Source organism: Mytilus galloprovincialis, chromosome 10 (genome assembly GCF_965363235.1).
Source record: "Mytilus galloprovincialis chromosome 10, xbMytGall1.hap1.1, whole genome shotgun sequence".
NCBI classification, from domain to species: Eukaryota; Metazoa; Mollusca; class Bivalvia; order Mytilida; family Mytilidae; genus Mytilus; species Mytilus galloprovincialis.
In genome coordinates this window covers 63520197-63540492 of record NC_134847.1, presented here as the reverse complement: position 1 = coordinate 63540492, position 20296 = coordinate 63520197, and the positions used below count along the sequence as shown (strand labels likewise).

The 20296-nt window shown below is 31.6% G+C and overlaps 1 protein-coding gene across 2 annotated transcripts; it reads right to left on the bottom strand.

Moving 5' to 3' along the window:
- On the bottom strand, positions 1-19847 carry LOC143048091 (uncharacterized). Of its 2 annotated transcripts, XM_076221542.1 has the most exons (11): positions 19394-19847; positions 17483-17590; positions 15901-16097; positions 14005-14141; positions 13327-13479; positions 10722-12291; positions 6595-6797; positions 4432-5056; positions 3164-3295; positions 1553-1639; positions 1-59 (listed from the first exon to the last, which is right to left on the bottom strand). In XM_076221542.1, exons 1-11 carry the CDS (start codon positions 19837-19839, stop codon positions 7-9), a joined length of 3711 nt encoding a protein of 1236 aa, XP_076077657.1. In that variant the 5' UTR covers positions 19840-19847; the 3' UTR covers positions 1-6. The 2 variants fall into 2 exon arrangements, with proteins under 2 accessions (XP_076077657.1, XP_076077658.1); XM_076221543.1 differs by lacking the exon at positions 19394-19847 and having other exon boundaries at positions 17483-19310.
- Positions 19848-20296: the final 449 nt, after the last annotated feature.

The window sequence follows — 20296 nt, the reverse complement described above, 5'->3', positions numbered from 1 at the left end:
CTATAATTAATCCTTATACTTGAGGAAAGGCCTGCCTTTCTTGTCATCTACAAGCTCAGCTAGAAAATTTAAACATATTACTATTACTATGGAAGAACTAATAAAATAATATGTAACGAAAAATACTACTTTTCAAAGAAAAATTTGCCTAAAAAGATTTAATCATATATCTAACCTAAACAAACAGACGTTTCGCACGATATTGTCGAAAATGACAGTTTATTTGTTAAAAGCGGCAAAATCTGACATTGGACATCTTGCAAGACATTTGCCAAAAGCCGTTGCATTTGTATATGTGGTGTGACTGCTGCAAAAATTCGATTTTTACATGATCTATATGTGTACTTTTGAGAGCATAATTTACAAAAACGAAATTTCATAAAATCCTTTATTTTAAAGCTTTTAAAATTTGATAACTTAACATTTTCCAAAATCTGACCATAATGAACACTATTTTTTTGCCAAAAAAAAGCGTTAGTCGTTACAGGAACGTATATTCAGTAATATTGTAATAATTGACATATAAAGCATATCATTCATTCGAATTTGCACGGACATAACCCTGTTTTGAAGAACACAAACACCCCTGCTAAAGTTATAATGTGTATAGTCTTTAAGTCTGACACTCATATTTTTGACGTTTTGTCAAGCTGTTGTCCTTAGTTTAGACTATTGTAAAATATTATAAAACAATTTGTAGTTTTTTTTTCGGAAAAGTATTTACCTGTTTAGTGTATGGATATAAATTCAATATAGCTTAACTGTTATGATTTTATAGAAAAGCTGTTTATTAGTGTGGACTGGTTGATTACACGATATTGACGCAATAACGTGCGTATTGTCACAGTAAAATTAATTTCAAATTTTCTGCGGGAACTAATAAAACCAGGCATGTCTTAAAATACATCTTTATATGTTTAATGAAAAAAAGAATCTGAAAAAAAAATTCTTTGGACAATAATAAGGAAATTCTGAAAGTAAAAATTTCGTGTTACTTACTCTTTAGTTTTCTATGATGTGACTTTTGTACAATATTTGTCTGTTTGTCTTTTTTATTTTTTTAGCCATGGCGTTGTCAGTTTATTTCGATTTATGAGTTTTACTGTCCCTCTGGTATCTTTTGCCCTCTTTTTTTTTTAAAAGATACTAGAGGAACAAAAGAAATTCTGGTTGACATGCAGTGTAAACTTTTTATAAAACATGATTTTTTTAAGCGAAATAAAACTTCAATCTTTGACAAACGCCAAGTCATCAGTTTGTCTATTATCGGCTTCTTGTGTGGTGAATCATCTACGTTTCTGAATTAAAAGGATATATTTTGATTTGATTATGACGATTTCTAGAACTGAAGTGTATATGTAGAACAGTATAACGCAATCATATGGTCCATAAAGGATAGCAGAAAGCTCAACTTGAAACTTATGCATACCAAACGATATCTGCCTTGTCAACTATGCTAGTATTATCTGCAAAGCTTATGTTATGACTTTGCTCGTATATAGAAAACAAGTGTTTTTTCAGATATGACAACTACATAAATGTATATACTTGCCTTCCCCAGTGTCAAGATCTCTTACAAGTGTCCTCATTCTTGGTTTAACAGATGGTATCAATTCCTCTAAATCATGAACTATTTCATCTACAATTATTGAAGAAAGAGAACATGAGGAACATATGTATCAAGTAAAAAACTATATATTTAAGATAGCTTTATCTTTAATATTAGTTCATATATAATACTTAGTTAAAGGTAACAGTAGGGAACTGTACTTCATAGATCCAATAAAATAATACAAAACAAGGTTAAAAAAAACCCAGACATTATCAAGATGCTTGATTTCTTAATTGACAACATATTAGTTATGTTAGAGGACGTGTTTTTCAACAAACTATCGGCATTCCCATGGGAACCAATTGTGCCGCTCTTCTTATCGACTTGTTCTTTTATTCTTATGAGGCTGACTTCATACAGGAACTTCTTAGAAAGACAGAAAAAAAAGTTAGAAATATCTCTTCACCTTACTTTCCGCTATCTAGATGATGCTATGTCACTAAATAATTAAAAAATAGGCGACTATGTCGAAAGCATATATCCCATCGAAATAGAGATACCGGATACAACAGATTCAATTACGTCTGTCTCATATCTAAACTTACACCTAGAAATTGACAATGAGGGCCGGTTGAAAACAAAACTTTGCAACACAAAAAGATGATTTCAGCTTCCCAATATTGAACTTTCCTTTTCTATGTAGCAACGTACAAGCAGCGACTGCATACGGAGTATATATCTCCCAATTGATACGATATTTCCGGGCTTGTTTTTCCCATCATGATGTTTTTTCATAGAGAGTTGCTGCCCTCAAAAAAGCTATTAAACCAAGAGTTATAAATGATTGAGGTGAAATCACAAGTTGGTTGACCGTTATAGAATATCCGTTTCACAGATAATATCGAATGTGTTCCTTATATCGTAACTTCAATCCCGTTCCCTTTTCACGAATATGACTAACCGAATAAGACTATTTATCGGGTGTGTAATAACATGAGCAACAGTAGGGGTGTCTGATATGGAGCATACTTTCCGGAGCACCTGCGATCAACCCAAGTTTTTGATGGGGTTCGTATTGCTTAGTCTTTAATTTTCTATGTTGTGTCTTATGCACTATTATTTATCTTCTTTTTCTTTTTTAGATATTGCGTTGTCAGTTTATTTTCAATCTATGAGTTTGAATATCCCTCTAGAATCTTTATAGAGTAAAATCTGAAACGTTGATGGGATAGGCGTCTTTTGCTTATCATGCACTTATTAGGTAAATTCACAAGTCAAAATGTTGGGTATAGGACATAATTAATGTATTTACAGATTAGTTTATGCTGGTATCAGAAGATCTAAGGAGGAGAAAACATGTCGCTTTTAAATAGACAAGTACATATTTTTCGGTTGGTCGATTAAGTGAGTAGACCTGTCCCTAAACTGTCAAGAATGAATCAAAATCACACAAGCTGTATTGAATACTTGAGTAATATTTCAATTGTTGTCTACTAATGCCAGCGACTACTTCTTCACAAAAATCTGATACAAATGACATTATAACAAAAATTCATATTTGGATTTATTTTAAAGGCTTTTATTAGCTTTTTGCAAAATTACTTCGCTTACCTAGCTTCCCTTTATGGTATTTTTTCGTACTTCTCTCATTTTGGTGCAAGTTTTCTTCTGGTGATTGGCGTTTATATTCTGTAGTTTTCGACGTATTTGGAAAATCTTCATTTGCTGAGTTTGAGTCGTCATCTGCAAAAAACATTAACACATGGCAAAGTAAAAGACATTGAATGTTTTACATATTATTATCATTAGTAGTAGTTATAGTAGCAGTACAAGTAAATATGGTAAGAATAGTAGTAGTTAAAGTAGAAGTGAAAGATTTATACGCACTTCGATAATTGATTCTTTAGAATGTGTTTGTATTTATAAAAGTAACATATGCGATCTGAAACTAAATACATAAGAATGAGAACGGAAACGGGGAATGTGTCAAACAGTTATCAAAGGTACCTGGATTATAAGGTAATACGTCAGACGCGTGTTTCGTATACATAAGATTCATCAGTGACGCTCGGATAAAAAAAATTTATAAAGCTAAACAAGTACAAAGTTGAAGAGCATTGGGGACCAAAATTCCAAAAAGTTGTGCCAAATATGGGTAAGTTAATCTATTCCTCGAATAAAAAAATCTTTGGTTTTTGGAAAAATGTTTGTCAACAGGAAATTTATTAAAAAGACCATATAAATGATATTCATGTCAACATCGAAGTGCTGAACATTGGGCAGGTGATACCATCGGGGACGAAACGTTCACCAGCAGTGGCATCGACCCAGTGGTGTAAGTAGTAATCAAAGTGTCAACAACCCGATCATAGAACATAATACAGCTCAAGGCCACCAATGGGTCTTCATCTCAGCGAGAAAATTCCGCATCTCGAAGCAGACTTAAGCTGCCCTTTGGACAAAATTATGGACTAGTTCAGCAAAAATAGTAGACACACTAAACTCAAAATTGAACTAGTATATAAACGAACCAAATTTGAAAAAAAAAGACTAATAACGGCTAGAGGCTCCTGACAGGTTCAAAAGTGCGGTGTTTGCAACAATAACCAAACTGTTTTGAATAGCAACGTAACTGATGAGTATAATGTACCAATAAAATAATACGCATCAGATGTTACACGTGTTTTATGCACTAAATATAAAGTATTGTTTATGTGTAAAGTTTTAATCAAGGAGAACCTTGACAAATAATAACCCTAATTTATGAAATCAATGGAAACGATGTATTTTAACATAGCATATAATTTTGAAGAATACCATCCGTTTTAGTAGATCGTAAAGAAATATCTTGCAATCCATTCCAACCCTCAAACGCTTACCTTCACTGAGCTGGCGTTTGCCTTTTGGTACTTCAAAATGTAATGGTTCAGTTTCTAATTTTGTTGATGAGCTAGAATAGGGTGACTTTAATGGAGTACTTGTGCTTGTACAATGCAGGTCTCTCATTCTCTCTAATGCACATTCGAAAGATGTCTGTCTTTTTGTAAATACATCGTCATCAGACCAACTGTATTGTCTTGGTAAAGACTCAGTTCTTAATAATGAGCTAACGCTATCTGTATTTGATGAAGACGCAGTTATACTTTGATATCCAGAACTTGTGCTAGATCCTCTGAAACGTGCTCCTGCAATATCATTACAGGTTGTCGTGGGAAGCCTATAACTATCTCGACTATGAACTGCATTTTCATCAGAAATTTTATTGTCAGAATGATTTATTCCATGAACTGAGATTTCTTCTTCTCCAGAGGATTCTGAACTGGACGATGTTGAAGGTTCGAACCTTGGTGAATGTTCCTTTTCCTCATCACCCTCTTCCAAAAGGCTGATATCTATATCTTCTTTTAACTGGATTTTTCCTTGTTCCTTATTTTTTAAAGATTTAGATTCCGATATTGGAGGTTTAAAATCTATGTCCTTTTTTGATTCAATAGTGTGATACGCCTGGAAATAAACAAACAATAAAGTACTTATCAATTAAGCAGTTTGATTACAAATGCTGTCTATGGTTGTGGGTATCAATTCTCAACCATTCTCATTTCATTCAATAAATTTGAAATGGAAGGAAAATGTTTTCTATAGAAGACAACAAGATGCTTTTTAACCAATATTGGCAAACTATTTTTTTTATTAATCCGATTTGTCTGTTATTAATGTCTTCAAACAAAAATACGACACTATCTTCAATAATATAAATACAACAGATTTATTTGCATGCTAATATTTTTCAGCTGGAATTATTATCTCAATTAAAGTGTAAAAAATAAATCGTGTTCAAGTTTTGTAAAAAGTATTAACGAAAGCAGAAAATTTCAAGGAAAATTAAGTCGGAAGTCCATTAAAAGGGACAAAATCTAACGCTCAACAATAAAAACCGACGGATTGAATGGAAAAGAATTGACATACTCTTGACTTGGAACAGGTTCAGCCTGTTTGTAGCCATCTTTACCTATCATTTGTATGACACATATTTATAGTTCAGGTATAACATACATCACAGACATATAACACAACTAAACTTAAAAATTCTTTAAAAAAACGTGCAAAATTGTCAGACATAAAAGACGCCAACAAAACAGTTTTTGTAGTTGATAGTACATATAAAATCGAAAAACATAATGACATATACACTTTCTTGGTGTGGTACAGCTTAGATAACATACAAATACAAGATTATTCAATAAAAACAACACTCTAAATATCTTATGCGTCCGAATCGTGCCTTTTGTCCCAATTCCATCATGCACGTTCAAAGCCTAACAACCAAAAGCTGAATTCAGAAATACTGAGCCACGTCTAGAGTCAAACGACCAAATAGGACATAAAGTTACAAAAACAGAGAAATATATAAAGTGATTTAATTGATATACAACACCCGCACTCAAGACAATTCTGATTTATTTGTGATGCAGACAATTAACTTTTATCTATTAGGTCTTGGGACTTTCCGATAAACTTCTAAAAACAATGTACAAGTAGTCCTTGACAAAACTCTTATTTACAATCTACAATGTTTTGCTCAGATACCGTTGCAGTTTTACAAAATCTGAGGAAAACCTAGAAATACTTGGATCATCATATAAGTGGAGAATATTTACTTCATACGCCGCCTTTTTCAATATTGGGGCAAAACTTATTATTTCAAAATTTAAATCGTCTCGCTTGTTCTAGACTCTGATACTGAAAGGACCGCTATAGTCAAAGTCGAGGTATATATCTAACAATGAAGCGGCGGACACTGTTTATGTTGTATCTTTCGTCTCTAGTTCCGGAGGATATACTAATAATTCTCAATAAAAAAAAAAAGGATAGTTAATGGGAACGCCATCATCAATATACATTTATGTAAAATAAAATAATCTAGATTCCGACTCATACGAATACTTCGACAAAGAGAGGTGCATAGTTGGTTACCTCATTCAACAAACATTTTGTCAATGACAAACATTTATTACGATTCTTAATTTTTGTATTGCCTTTACCGAATAAAACTGTGTAGCATCTGTCTTCAAATCTTCATTTGCTTTTCCTTGTTTAAGAAGATACAAATGGGTTCTTTGTATTTCTGGAAACCATTCCGAGTTACCGGCCAAAAGATCTGGTGAGAGAATACGTTTTAATTTCTCATATATTTGTATTCCTTCACGCACCATTTCAAGCATGTCTTCCTCGTCCTTAGATTTACCTTAAAATGTAGAGATAATACGTTAAGTTGATCTATATTTCATAATCATTGTATTCAATTGACATTACGTCTTCTTCCAAATCTCTTTTAATAGAAAATATTTGTTTATTCTAAACTGATAAAGTGTATACAGCTACTAGTCGATATCTATCAATTTGACACTCAGTGTCCAATGGGAGCAGAAATATTGGCGAAACTTTTCTTAGAACTTTAATTATGAATACTAACAAACATACTAACAACTACAATATTAATATATTAATAAAACTTGCTTTGAGTCCAATCGGCGTATGAATTTTGTTTTTCTTTATCTTAATTATATTTCTCAACAATAATGTATGGGAAATTGTTTTGCTATTTATTCCAACATCTTGACATCTCTCATATAGTTTATAATAAAACCTTCAATAGTTTATAAAATATCTTGTATAGTTGATGAGATATCTTATATTGTTTATGATATATCTTATATATTTTATAAGATATCTCATATAATTTTCTTATAAGATATCTCATATAATGTTCTTTATAACATATCCTATAAATTACAAATTATATAAGATATCTAATACACTATAAGAGATATCTTATAAAGAATAAATAATATCTTTCATAAAAAAATATTTATAAGTCATCTTATAAACTATAGAAGATATCTGATAAACTATATGATATATCTTAAAAGATATTGCATATAATATATAGGATATCTTATATATTATATGAGATATGAGATATCTTGAAATTCGAAGATAGTAAAACGGGTTGCCACAATATTGAGTAAAAAGACTTAAAAAGACGGAATTCAATCAAACTCTCATACTTTAAAAATATCTAGACAACCCGCGATGTGTCAGAAAGAAATTAGAATTGTGTGTCAAAATGTGTCGTTGTAGTATGTTTGGCAGAATAACTCCTATAATAATAGTCCTATATAAAAATCAAGAAAATGGATGAGTAATGTGGTTAATTATACATGATTGTAAACATTACTAGTAGTTAGTATGAGATATTGCTATAAAATGATGATTTACATGCAGAGGGGGTTGTTGTTACAATACTACAGCATATGTTCATACTACCATACTCAGGTTAGGAAGATCAGTAGATATGTTAAGTATTTTGTTTTGACTTCGAATTTTAAAAGTAATGACAACTTTGAATAAAGCATGAAATGGTGGAAATAGAACCAGAAGAGTATATAGCATTAAAGATAAATCTTCTACTGGTTCCTGCTTTTTCAAGTAGACTCGAGTGGTAGTTATTCTTGTTAAAATAATAAAAAGAGTAACTCCTATAGGACACTATATGAAAAGTACCTACACTGCATTTTAGCCTGGATTTGTAGTATTCGTATTGTCCTCTAATAAAGTCATTATGATTACAAGGTGCATTGTGTTCTCGTTTTTTTAAGCTTTATGTTTGAAATAATCGTTTCTTAAATTTCTATGAATTTCTTGCCTTTTTATATGCTTTTGTTGTTTTATGAATTATTGTACATAGTAGCAGCTGCTATTAAATACAAATTCTTAATTAATTTATTCTAATAAATACTTTTTAGTTTGTTGGTTTTGTGATATTTTAGTGATTGCTGGTTCTTCAATTCAATACACATAGAGTTGTTTGCTACATGAGAATTGACCTTGGATATTCAGAAATTAAAATTTATCAACTTTCCTAATATTTGCCTTCTTTTTATTCTTATTCATTAGTATTTGCATTAAACTGATTTATTTTTATATTGTATTCGTTTAAAGACTTCATCAGAGCTCATGCTTTTTCCCTTTTATTGTGTACATATATGCCGACTTTAAATCAAATTTACTTACTTAATTACTTACTAACCAATCTGGTTCTGCATTTACTACAACTTGCAACTACATGTGACATAGACTATCGGAATCGGTATCGGATTCGACCCGGAACTTGTTTATATCAATTATGTGAAAAACGACAGACCCTGGAATGGTGTTATTCTTATCAACACTGGTGTCCTTTATAAGTTATATATAAAGTTGAAATCTTTTATTCGTCGTTTTCATGTAATGCTTGGTGTTGTGATCGTTAGTACCTTTTTGTAAACGTTACGTCGTTCCCGGCAAATTTGACAGTTGCCGATTTAACGTTACGAAATTCCGCCAACATGTCTTACATTTCTTTAGTTACTTGTATTTACATGCTTTATATTGTTGAATCGGTGTCGAGACGTACAAAATCATGCTTGCTTTCTTTATAATTCATATTTACGTACGTATTGACAGTTTTTTACATGATAAACCTTGACCAGTAACGAACTATATTCTTACACGCAAGGATAAGGCGTGCTAAGACCTATAAAACCCGGATTTTGCTTAGAGCAAAACGAATTTGTCAGCACTTCTTTGTTGACTTGAGTTATCATTGATATGTTCATATTTACAAATTAACTGTTAACAAAACTTTGAATTGAAAAAAAATAATGTTTTATCTACCTCAGGAATAGATAACCATAGCTGTATTTGGCAAAACTTTTAGGAATTTTTGGTCCTCTATGCTCTTCAACTTCGTACTATATTTGACCTTTTCAACATTTTTTTATTCGAGCGTCACTGATGAGTCTTTTGTAGACGAAACGCGCGTCTGGCGTAAATATATATTTTTTTATCCTGGTATTTATGATGAGTTTATTTGAACAGATCTTGAAAGATTCCAAGAGGTAATAACACATACACGAAATCACATTCAACCGTTTTAACATATTGTATTTTATTTACCTGTATTTATTATTATTGATAATAATAACCTCTGATACTTTAAATAGTTGTTAAGTCATTATTTAATATCTAGAATCCAAAGATATTGTTTTTTTAAATTAAAGATTGGCAACAATCTTTACACCGGGTCACAAATTGGACCTCTTCATTTAGGTACTTATTCAACTTAGCATTCAAAGAGAAGCAATGAAACTAAAATGATATTCAACCTCAAAAGTCGATGTTACACATTGTTAAACTGACAACACCAATGCAAAACAAATACCGACGTAAAGGCAAACAGACTCAAAATCATTACGTAAGAGAAAGAAAAAACACTGAGCAACACGAATATAACAACTGGAGTGATTCAGAAGGGTTAGTAATCGTAGTTCACATATAGCACCTGTCGTGTTACTAGTGTGAGTACACATTCAATGATAATTTTCATTTGGTGATGTCATATTCGAGGAATAGAGGACGTGAATGCGATTATTACAATTACAAAACATAGGTCAAATTGTTTAAATATGACATACATCTTTTGCAATGAAATGTGTGCTGTGTTATTAACCTTGTTAGTTTTATGTCATTTTGAAAAAAAAATTGTTCTAAAGTGTTTTCAACGTTTAAAACTGTCGTATTCAGTACCGGTATCATTTTCTTTTCTTTTATCGAAATGTTAAACATTAAAGACATTTCAATTTTGAAAATTGGTATCTCAACATTAAACAGAATCAATTTTAGTGCAACAAATGCGTATTTTTCAACTTTAAAAGAGAGATGGTAGATGGCTAAAAAAAAAACAAAGAAAAAAACCCAAGCCATCATCAAAAATAAAAACGACAAAACGACCAAAAACAATACAAAAGCTCAGCAGCATCATCCGAGTGTAAGCAATTAAACAACAGGCTTCAATTTTTCAGCAAAAGATACAAATTTCGACAAATGTATGCTTATACCATGTGTATTCTTATATCTTGATTATCTTCCACTGCATTTATTGAGAGGGACATTCAAAGACGCCTGTACAAAGTCCAAATTATGACATTTAATCACAAATTGTATCCATGATGACCGTCTGGTAGTATTGTGCCAAGATGATGCCAAAGTGTAGGCACATTGAATTTTTAGAATTAACTTGGTTCCGACTTACACCTGATGTTCATAATTTACATTAAAATGTATTTACCTTCGTCAGATACAAGACCATGTCTTTGTATAATCTTTCTTCTAATTAAACATCCTTGCGCATGACGAATGAGTATCTCAGTTCGACATGGTTTGTCATAAAGTTTCTTTACTAAATCTGAACATTCCTTCAAATCCTTTGAGGCCTCATCAAGTTTTCTCAACTTGAGGAAAGCATTTCCTCTGTTCAACAGTTTTCTCAAGTAAATATCCGAACCTTCCATTCCATAAAACTTGGCAAGATCGATTGACCTGTTATAATACTTCAATGATTCTTCAAAGTTTCTCAAGGAAAAATGGCATTGACCAAGGTTTGCATAAAATATAATAATGTTGTCAGTTTGGATATTGTTTTGTAATAATACTTTTACAGCTTTTGAATGCATCTTTATTGCTTGTATCATATTTTTCTGTCTGCAAAATAAGCAGCCAAATTCGTTATAAATTTCAGCTAAGTATAACTTATAAAATGGCGTCCTGTGTATTTGTTTTGATTTGAAAATTTGCTTTGCTTTATATAAACAGTTTTTTGAAAATTGCATATCGTTTGTTAGCTTTCCCTGTAAAAACAAAATTCGTCCTTTAAAAATGTGTAACTGTAACAATTCACCTTCACTTAGTTTGTCTGATTTTATTGTATATAAGGACACCTCTATCTGTTTGCATTTTTCTTCAATATTATCACAACACTGATGGTGTCGGACCTTTGCAGTAATATATTCTATCTCCCAGCTCAGTTTCACGAAAGATTTACCTTCACTTTTCGATACCATTGCTTTGAGAAAATTTAAGTGATGTTCTGGATTACATATCATCTCGACTACATTACTACGTCGTCTTGCATCTTCAGCTGATGATAAAGTCTGTAGATTTGATGCGTATGAAAAACTTTCATATTCTTCCATCAATTTTTTATATGTCAATATGTGAGTTTTAAGCTTCTCAGATTTTTCCCTTGCAACTAAAACATTCGTTTCATATTCTTGTCCAATATCTAAAACTAACTCATCAAAATATACTATGTAGTTATATTTTGCATTTTGAATGCAACTCATCATATCTCTGTCGTTTGCTTTGTCCTTTAAGAACTTGTAAACTAGAGGATGAACCGAATATATTTTTTGTCTTGTAAATATTTCATCATGATCAAAACTTGTCTCTTGGCAGTCGCATTCTCCCATTTCTATCTCAAGCAAATGTCGAGTTTTAAAAAGTAAAAGGGTAAACTTTAATTCCGTTTGCTTCATAATAACTTCCCTTTTGTTGAGATTGGGTTCAAGTTTCCCAAATACAATTTTAGCTGCCGAGTTCAGGTCAAATTTAGTTGTACCAAAAAGTGAAAGCTGACATAAAGTACATTTCTGCTCTTTAAGTTTTTCGAATGGTTGACTTAAGCATTCGTTAATTCTCAATGAAGGCGACAAAATCACATCTCTCTTCATTTGTAAAATCGTAATGACGTCTGTCGCATTTGTCGAGTCATTTATGACATCGCTGATAACCCTGATAGCAAGTGGGCATGCACAACAAGCTGTTACTATGGCATTGATTTGCAGATCGCTGAGGGACCACTAAAAACATGAAAAAAATAGTTGTCAAAGGTACCAGGCTTATAATTTGATACGCCAGACGCGCGTTTCGTGTACATAAGACTCATTAATGACGCTCAGCTCAAAAAAGTTAGAAAGCCATACAAGTACAAAGTTGAAGAGCATTGAAGACCCAAAATTCCAAAACGTTGTGCCAAATACGGCTAAGTTTATCTATGCCTTGGCTAAGAAAATATGTAGTATTTCGACTCATTCATATTTTTGCAAACAGTAAATTTATAAAAAGACCATAACATTGATTTTCATGTCATTTTATTTTTCATTTTCCATGAACTATAATATTTCTATGACTGTCCCTCTGGTATCTTTCGCCCCTATTTTTTAAGTTCCCTTTTTCCTGTTTAATCTTACACTGCACCATTTACAATATCAGATGTCATTTTTTTTGTTAAATGTGCTGCTAATTTTCGTTATTTAGAATGTTTCCGTCTTTATTTCTATGGTTTTGCTGTGTATGTTTACAATTGTGCATTCTATATGATACTTCTTTTTTTAAACAAATTTATTTGGACATTTTTCTACATTGCAAGCTATAAATTGTTTGCATGTTGTTGGTTTTTACTCAAATCTGATCTGTTTGAACATACACTAAGTTACTATTTTCGTATATGTTCTTTTTCAATGTCATTTGTACATTGCATGTTTCTTAATATATTGTTTGTCTTTTTCCAATGATATTTTGTGCTCAATCTGTTTAATAAAATTGTAACTAACGAAGAACAGTACTGTAGTTGAAGGGTTGCCGTCGTACGTTGGTGATTTGTCAGTCGCTATACAGTTTTACTTGTGACTCGTCATAGAGACAATTAAACAGATATTTGCAACCATCGAATCAAAATTGACAACGGCAACTCTTAAACTACAATAAACAATAAACAATATATAGATTTGAAATAAAATTAAATTGTGCAAAACTTTTTGAATTATTTTGGTGTATTCTTGCCATGGCTCAACGTGACTTCATCAAATAATAATTTACTTTATGTTATTACATACGTTACATCTACGATTCTGTTTCGTACACTTCAAAGTCAGTTTTCGTGCTTCTTCTATGTCTAAACTGTTGACTTCAATAGTTAGCATAGCGTTTCTTAATTCACGATTTGCAGTAAGCAGGAAATTATTCCTTGATGTTATGACTAGTCTGGTCTGAAAAATTTTTCAATTAGTAAATTGTATTACCATACAAAAACAAAAGCATACTATCTATTGTGACATTCAGATCACTTTAAATGTTTTTGTCTTTTAAAAAAAGCTTGTGAAAATATTTCAATCTAATTATTCCTTTATCTGCTAGCTTTATTAGTGTAAAAAAGTTATACTGAAATCAAAGAAAAAAATGGTTGTTAATATTTTGGAATGATAACCAGCATGTAGAGTTAAACTACAATACCAGAGTCACTCTGATTTTTATTTTATCTATTTATTTTTGTCGCTAGTTACAGAAATCTTTTTCATAAAACACAATTTCAAAATGAAAAGGTTTATACATTTAACCAAACGTGAGACAAATGAATGTAAAGATATTCGTTTCTTTCCATACTTAATGGTGTTCAACAAAACTTTATATTTTTTTTGGTACTCAATTAAGTATTGTGACTGAACGTTTAGTATCATCATCTGATTATGCTAAATCAGTCTTTTTACTTTTGTATAATTGTAGATTTAAAACACCTTGCATGCTTGACTGTGCCTCATCATTCCCAGCAAACATTCAAAAAATGACAAAATCTTTGATTGTTCCTTGGAAATATTTGTATCACAAGCATCTTCACCAATCTCGTCATCAAGATTATCAAACATAAGAATTACTAAAAAAGATTAATATGTTAAGGTTAATAAAACAAATTAAACAATTCGGTGTTGAAAAAAAATATAACGAAACAAATTTATTAGGGAGGGATAAATCCTACTTTGTAAAGAATCACTCTGATTCAAACAAAAAATTCTCTGAAACTGATATTATCAAGATGCTTGATTTCTTGATTGACAACATATTTGTTACGTTCGGAGGACGTGTTTTTCAACAGACTGTCGGCATTCCAATGGGAACAAACTGTGCCCCTCTACTCGCCGACTTGTTTCTTTATTATTATGAGGATGACTTCATGCAGGAACTTCTTAGGAAGAAAGACAAGAAGTTAGCAATATCCTTTAACTCTACTTTCCGCTATATAGATGATGTTCTTTCACTAAACAATTCAAAATTTGGTGACTATGTGGAACGCATCTATCCAATCGAACTAGAGATAAAGGATACTACAGATACAATTAAGTCGGCTTCATATCTTGACTTACATCTAGAAATTGACAATGAGGGTCGGTTGAAAACAAAACTTTACGACAAAAGAGATGATTTCAGCTTTCCAATTGTGAACTTTCCATTTCTAAGTAGCAACATTCCAGCAGCACCTGCATACGGGGTATATATCTCCCAATTGATACAATATTCCCGTGCTTGCATTTCCTATCATGATTTTCTTGATAGAGGTTTGCTGCTCACAAGGAAGCTATTAAACCAAGAGTTCCAAATAGTGAAGTTGAAATCATCCCTTCGTAAATTTTACGGACGCCATCACGAGTTGGTTGACCGTTATGGAATAACCGTTTCACAAATGATATCGGATATGTTCCTTACGTCGTAACTACAATCCCCTTCCCTTTCATGAATATGACCTACCGAATTAGACTATTTACCGGATTTGTAATCACATAAGCAACACGACGGGTGCCACATGTGGAGCAGGATCTGCTTACCCTTCCGGAGCACCTGAGATCACCCCTAGTTTTTGGTGGGGTTCGTGTTGTTTATTCTTTAGTTTTCTATGTTGTGTCGTGTGTACTATTGTTTTTCTGTTTGTCTTTTTCATTTTTAGCCATGGAGTTGTCAGTTTGTTTTAGATTTATGAGTTTGACTGTCCCTTTGGTATCTTTCGTCCCTCCTTTATTATGTATGCTAGACTATAAAAACAGACGACACTTAAGTCACTTTCATATCAATACAATAAAAACCTAAAATGCCGATGGTTTGGTATTAACATGGTTAAACTGCTCCTATTGTTTGTAAATTTACACTCTATATCTTTCACATCTGAAAGTTAAGCTAATCGTTATAACTCATTAAAAAATTAGTAACATTAGATACATGATATATGCCATGTTGAATTCATTTTTTTTAAATGAAAAAAGGGTATGAAATAACAATTTATCATTGAAACCAATACAATAATAAAAAGTAAAATCACAAAAATACTGAGCTCCAAGAAAAATTCAAAACGGAAATTCCCCAAACAATTGGCAAAATCAAAAGCTCTTACACATCAAACGAATGGATAACAACTTTGAAAAGGTTTCAAAGAAAGAAAACTTGGATTCCTGTTTCCAGTATTTAATTTTATCTACCTTATCTAAATTTTTTGAATTTTCTTTTTTATTGTTGACCCTTTTGTTCTATTTTTTCAACGATTCCTTCTATAATTCAATATCAAAGTTCCTTATTAATTCAAATATTTAATATATAAGTCGCATAACTACAATTTTATTATCTTACTTCACTTTCCATTGACTTACGTTTCCTTTGCATCTTTTCTGTTATATATTCCAAAAGTGATTCCTTGAGATTGATCTCTTCAATAAGGATTTGGTCTGATATGGTTCCATTCCCGTCATTGTCCGTGGTTTTAATTTGACCTGATATCCGTGCTCTTCCGTCTTTAATAATACTTTGGACAGAGGTGCGTAGAAAATGTCGATAAGTTCCTTGTTCTCTTTAAAACCAAAGGTTTGTTACAAATAAATACTTCATAAATTAAAATACATAACTGTAGAATATTCAGAACCATAACCTGGAAATTTATGCTATTTATTTGCAACATAAATGTACGTATTTCTTGTTTACTTTCAATCCATCGATTCTTTAATGGAGTACTTACAGAAGGTAATATTGTTAAGTCAAATAGCTCTCCGTATCGTTATTGGTGCACGGTTTATCAGCCAATTATTCAATGTTTTTGTTCTGTCTCGAATTAGATGTGAATTTCAGTTTATGAACAATAAGAAAGTACTCAAACTTATTAAAACTAAGGTTGCTACTCCTTCGCGTATTGTTTAACTTTGGTTATCTGCTTCGCAACCTTTTATAACCCAAGTTTTTGGTGAGGTTCGTTTAGTTCAAGCATAAGTTTTCTAAAGGGTCTATATCCAAATTATTTTACATTTTTGCTACCTCCTTATTTTACAGCAGAGCACTGAGTTGTCAAATTAAAGTAAATAGGAGGGAACAGTAGTTTACTGATGTTAAAATCTCATAAATCCATATAGAAGAAACAAAGCAAAGATTTTTTTTTTATATAATACTTTATATATATATAATTTGACTTTTTCTTTCATCAAGAAAAGGCTGTCAACATATTGGGGTAGCTTGATTTTGAATCCGAACAAAAATATACATTTGATAGAGAACTTTCCAATGATCAGTCCAATAATTTATTTTCATAGCATTATGTATGTACAGTTCTATGAAAAGCTTAAAACTTCTGCACACATCTTCTGGCCTTAATTTCAAGAAAAAATCTACAAAATTCGGAAAGAGACCAGGAACATCATTCACACCGTGTCTTACCATCAATAGTTTCTCAAATAAACTCTATAGCTGACTATGCGGTTTGGGCTTCGTTCATTGTTGAAGCCCATATGGTGACCTACAGCTGCTAACTTATGTGTCATTTTGTTATTTATGGAGAGTTGTCTCATTGGCAATTATACTGCATCATCTTTTTTTATATCTAAACAACAAAATGTGTATAATAAAATTGGCAGGTGGACTGTAGATGACTGGCCCAGAACCTGCAATAAAGAAATGCAATGTTTGCATGATCTAAACAGTTGAAATGACAAAGTGTTGTAACTACATTATTATTCGCTGGATACTAAATTTTACTGACGATCTCGAGCGAACTTGAAAAGTTAGAGTTAATTACGAATGTTCAACAAAGTACATATGTTCTTAACGCTTGTATGAGGATAGGTTGGAACCACAAAAAGTGGTTTTTTTTTCATTACTTAACGATCATGTTGGTAAAAAAAAAAGATACATATAAAAAAAACATTAAATGATATAGATGGTAAATACCCTTATTTCAATGATGATTACCTTAGTTCAATTTTAATTGTTTTCCAACCTTCACCACGGAGTTTGTAACAGACTGTGTTTGCGATACTTGTCTTTCCCATTCCTCCTAAACCACAGAGCAGAATTCCTACATACACAATAATTCATAAATATGTATTAGCATAGCTCATCATAATTCATGTTTCAACAAAAATCGAGGATAAAAATTATGTCCATGTCATTAATTTAATAAATTTGCTTGCTAATGATAATTCTACGCGTCAGTCCGAGAGCATGTGCCAGTACTTTATCAATTGTCTAACGCGTTTAAGTTTGAAATTATATTCTATGTTTCTAATTGCAGACGTGGACTGACCAAACCGACATGACGAAATTGAGTTTTGTATTTCTTCCTAAGGTACTTGTGTGTTTCGCAGTTTCGCAAATTATTTCTTTCTTAGCTCTCATGTATTAAATTATAAACCTGGTACCTTTTGATAGCTATTATGCGTGGGTTTCTCTGTCCTATATGTTCTCTCATTTATTTGTATTGTAGTCCTGTCATGTAATGTTGTCATTTTAATGCTATATTTTACACTGCCATAAAAGCGGGAGGTTTGGCTAGCCACAAAACCAGGATCAACCAACCATTTGTTTCTTAAAATGTCCTGTACCAAGTCAGGAATATGGCCATTGTTATATTATAGTTCGTTTCTGTGTGTGTTACTTTTTAGTGTTGTGTTTCTGTTATATTTGATGTGTTTCCCTCAGTTTTAGTTTGCAACATGGATTTGTTTTTTTTTTCTCAATCGATTTATGAATTTCGAACAGCGGTATACTAATGTTGCCTTTATTAAGTTACATACTGTAAAAGACTAAATTCTCCATCCTAACAAATTTGATGAGCATTATTTATTTGCAACAACTTCTTAACCACTGACCTAATTACAAAGAATGTAAAATAAGTCTTTGCATGCATCTCCAACCTTATTTTTTAAACCGTTTGCAAAATTTAACACTGATTTCACCAAACGTAAAAAAAAACTCATGTATCCGTGTTTCCGCTGAAACAGGGTTTTAGATTTAAAATGGTACTGTCTTACAGACACCATTGTGTACATTTTTTCATAAATGTATATAATAACTGTGGTTTCTAATAGTAAAACGTAAATTTTGGTTTTCTGTGCAGTATTTGAGACTTGGAGTCGTTTTTGTTTTGAAGTCTTAGTTCGTCTATGAGTCGTTTTTTTTTTCTTCGAATGATCACTTATCATCGTTTCCTTATTAATCTATTATTCTTTCGAGTCCTTGTAAGGACATTGAATTTGTCATGTCTACAAAAGAGACCACATACTTTGTACCCGTAACTCCTATTAAACGATAAGTTGTGTTATGACGGAATTTCAACAGCAATATCTGTTTTTATGGCATTATACAAAACAAATATTTAGTCCTAATCATTTTTTATGGTTTCCAATATCAAAGAATAGACTTTGCTTATCTTAAGAAGCGTGGGGTGTAGGAAACACATTTGTGATCTTATCTCTTCAAACATTTATTTACTGGAGGATTCTTTCAATTTTTGCTTTTAGTTAAATACTTAAAAAAGGCAAGAGTAGTATACCGCTGTTCAAAAAAGCATAAATCGACTAAGGGGAAAACAAATACGGGATACAAACTTAAACAGAGGGAAACACATCAACTATAAAAGGAAAACAAGGGAACAACAGAAACACTTAACTGCCATAAAAACAAAGACCAACATACATATAAACGGAATATTTGATGACAACTGCCAGATTCTTTATTTTGTACAGGACAATAGTGGGTTGAACCTGGTTTACTTGCTAAACCTCCCGCTTATATGGCAATGTTAAAAAATATTATTATATTTATAAGTGTAAAAATATATAACTTAAAACCGTTTAATTAAATATGATTTAATACTTAACTTTTGAAGTCCCCGTTTTGATTTCGTCTTCCATTCTTTTAATGTGTGATTCTCTACCAACAAAGTTTCTATCATGGAAAATTCCTCTTTTAACACACTGCTGTCGTACTTCTTTCAAATTTTTCCGAAACTCCTTTAGACTGTCTTTGACATTGACCGATCCTAATTCAGTGTGATAATTTAAATATCCAGTTAAATTAATTAAAAACTCCAGTAAATCATTATTATCGCTAAAAGTATTTTCAAGAGCATCGAAGTAACTGAATGTGTTTGTGACATTTTTTATCTGATCACCTAACTGTCTTCCTGACAAATTTAGAACAGCTACAAATTCTGGTTGTCCGTCCCATTGTTCACTAAAATAATGTCTAAGTTTGTTCCAAATATCAATATCTGTGATTTTACCATATAATATATCTTCTACAATATCCCTCAAACTTAGGCTCATTTTTCTTTTTTTTTATATCATATATCTGCTTTGAAATATGAAAAGGAAACAAAATGAAATCATAAGCGAAGCAATTTTATGTAACATTATGATAGTCTATATTTCTATGAAATGTTTTAATGAAATATAAGAGGTTCGCATGTAAAAATTAATGAAAATTGTTTTACATAGCATATAAAATAATATTGTTGTATTTCTTGTTAGCAATATACTTTATAAAGAAAAACATACTGCAGATTTCTTATCCGTATGTAAACATGATGTTCACGGCAAGGGAATAAAATGAAACCTCTTCAACCATCCGAGATCTTCCTTGACCTAACCTGTACGGTCTTTTTGTGAATAAAATGGGCTCAAGTGATGATTTTAACTTTTAATAGACACTCTGAGGCACGACATTCCATACTGCAATGTTATTTTTAAAACAACAAGCTCTTCACATCTGCTTTCGTTAAAA

Coding starts and splice junctions, on each gene's coding strand:
- LOC143048091 (XM_076221542.1), bottom strand. CDS start 19,839: ATGAGCCTAAGTTTGAGGGATATTGTAGAAGATATATTATATGGTAAA. Junction 16,098..17,482: donor ACAATTAAAATTGAACTAAG/GTAATCATCATT, acceptor TTGGTTTTAAAG/AGAACAAGGAACTTATCGAC. Junction 14,142..15,900: donor AGAAAAGATGCAAAGGAAAC/GTAAGTCAATGG, acceptor AATCTTTTTTAG/TAATTCTTATGTTTGATAAT.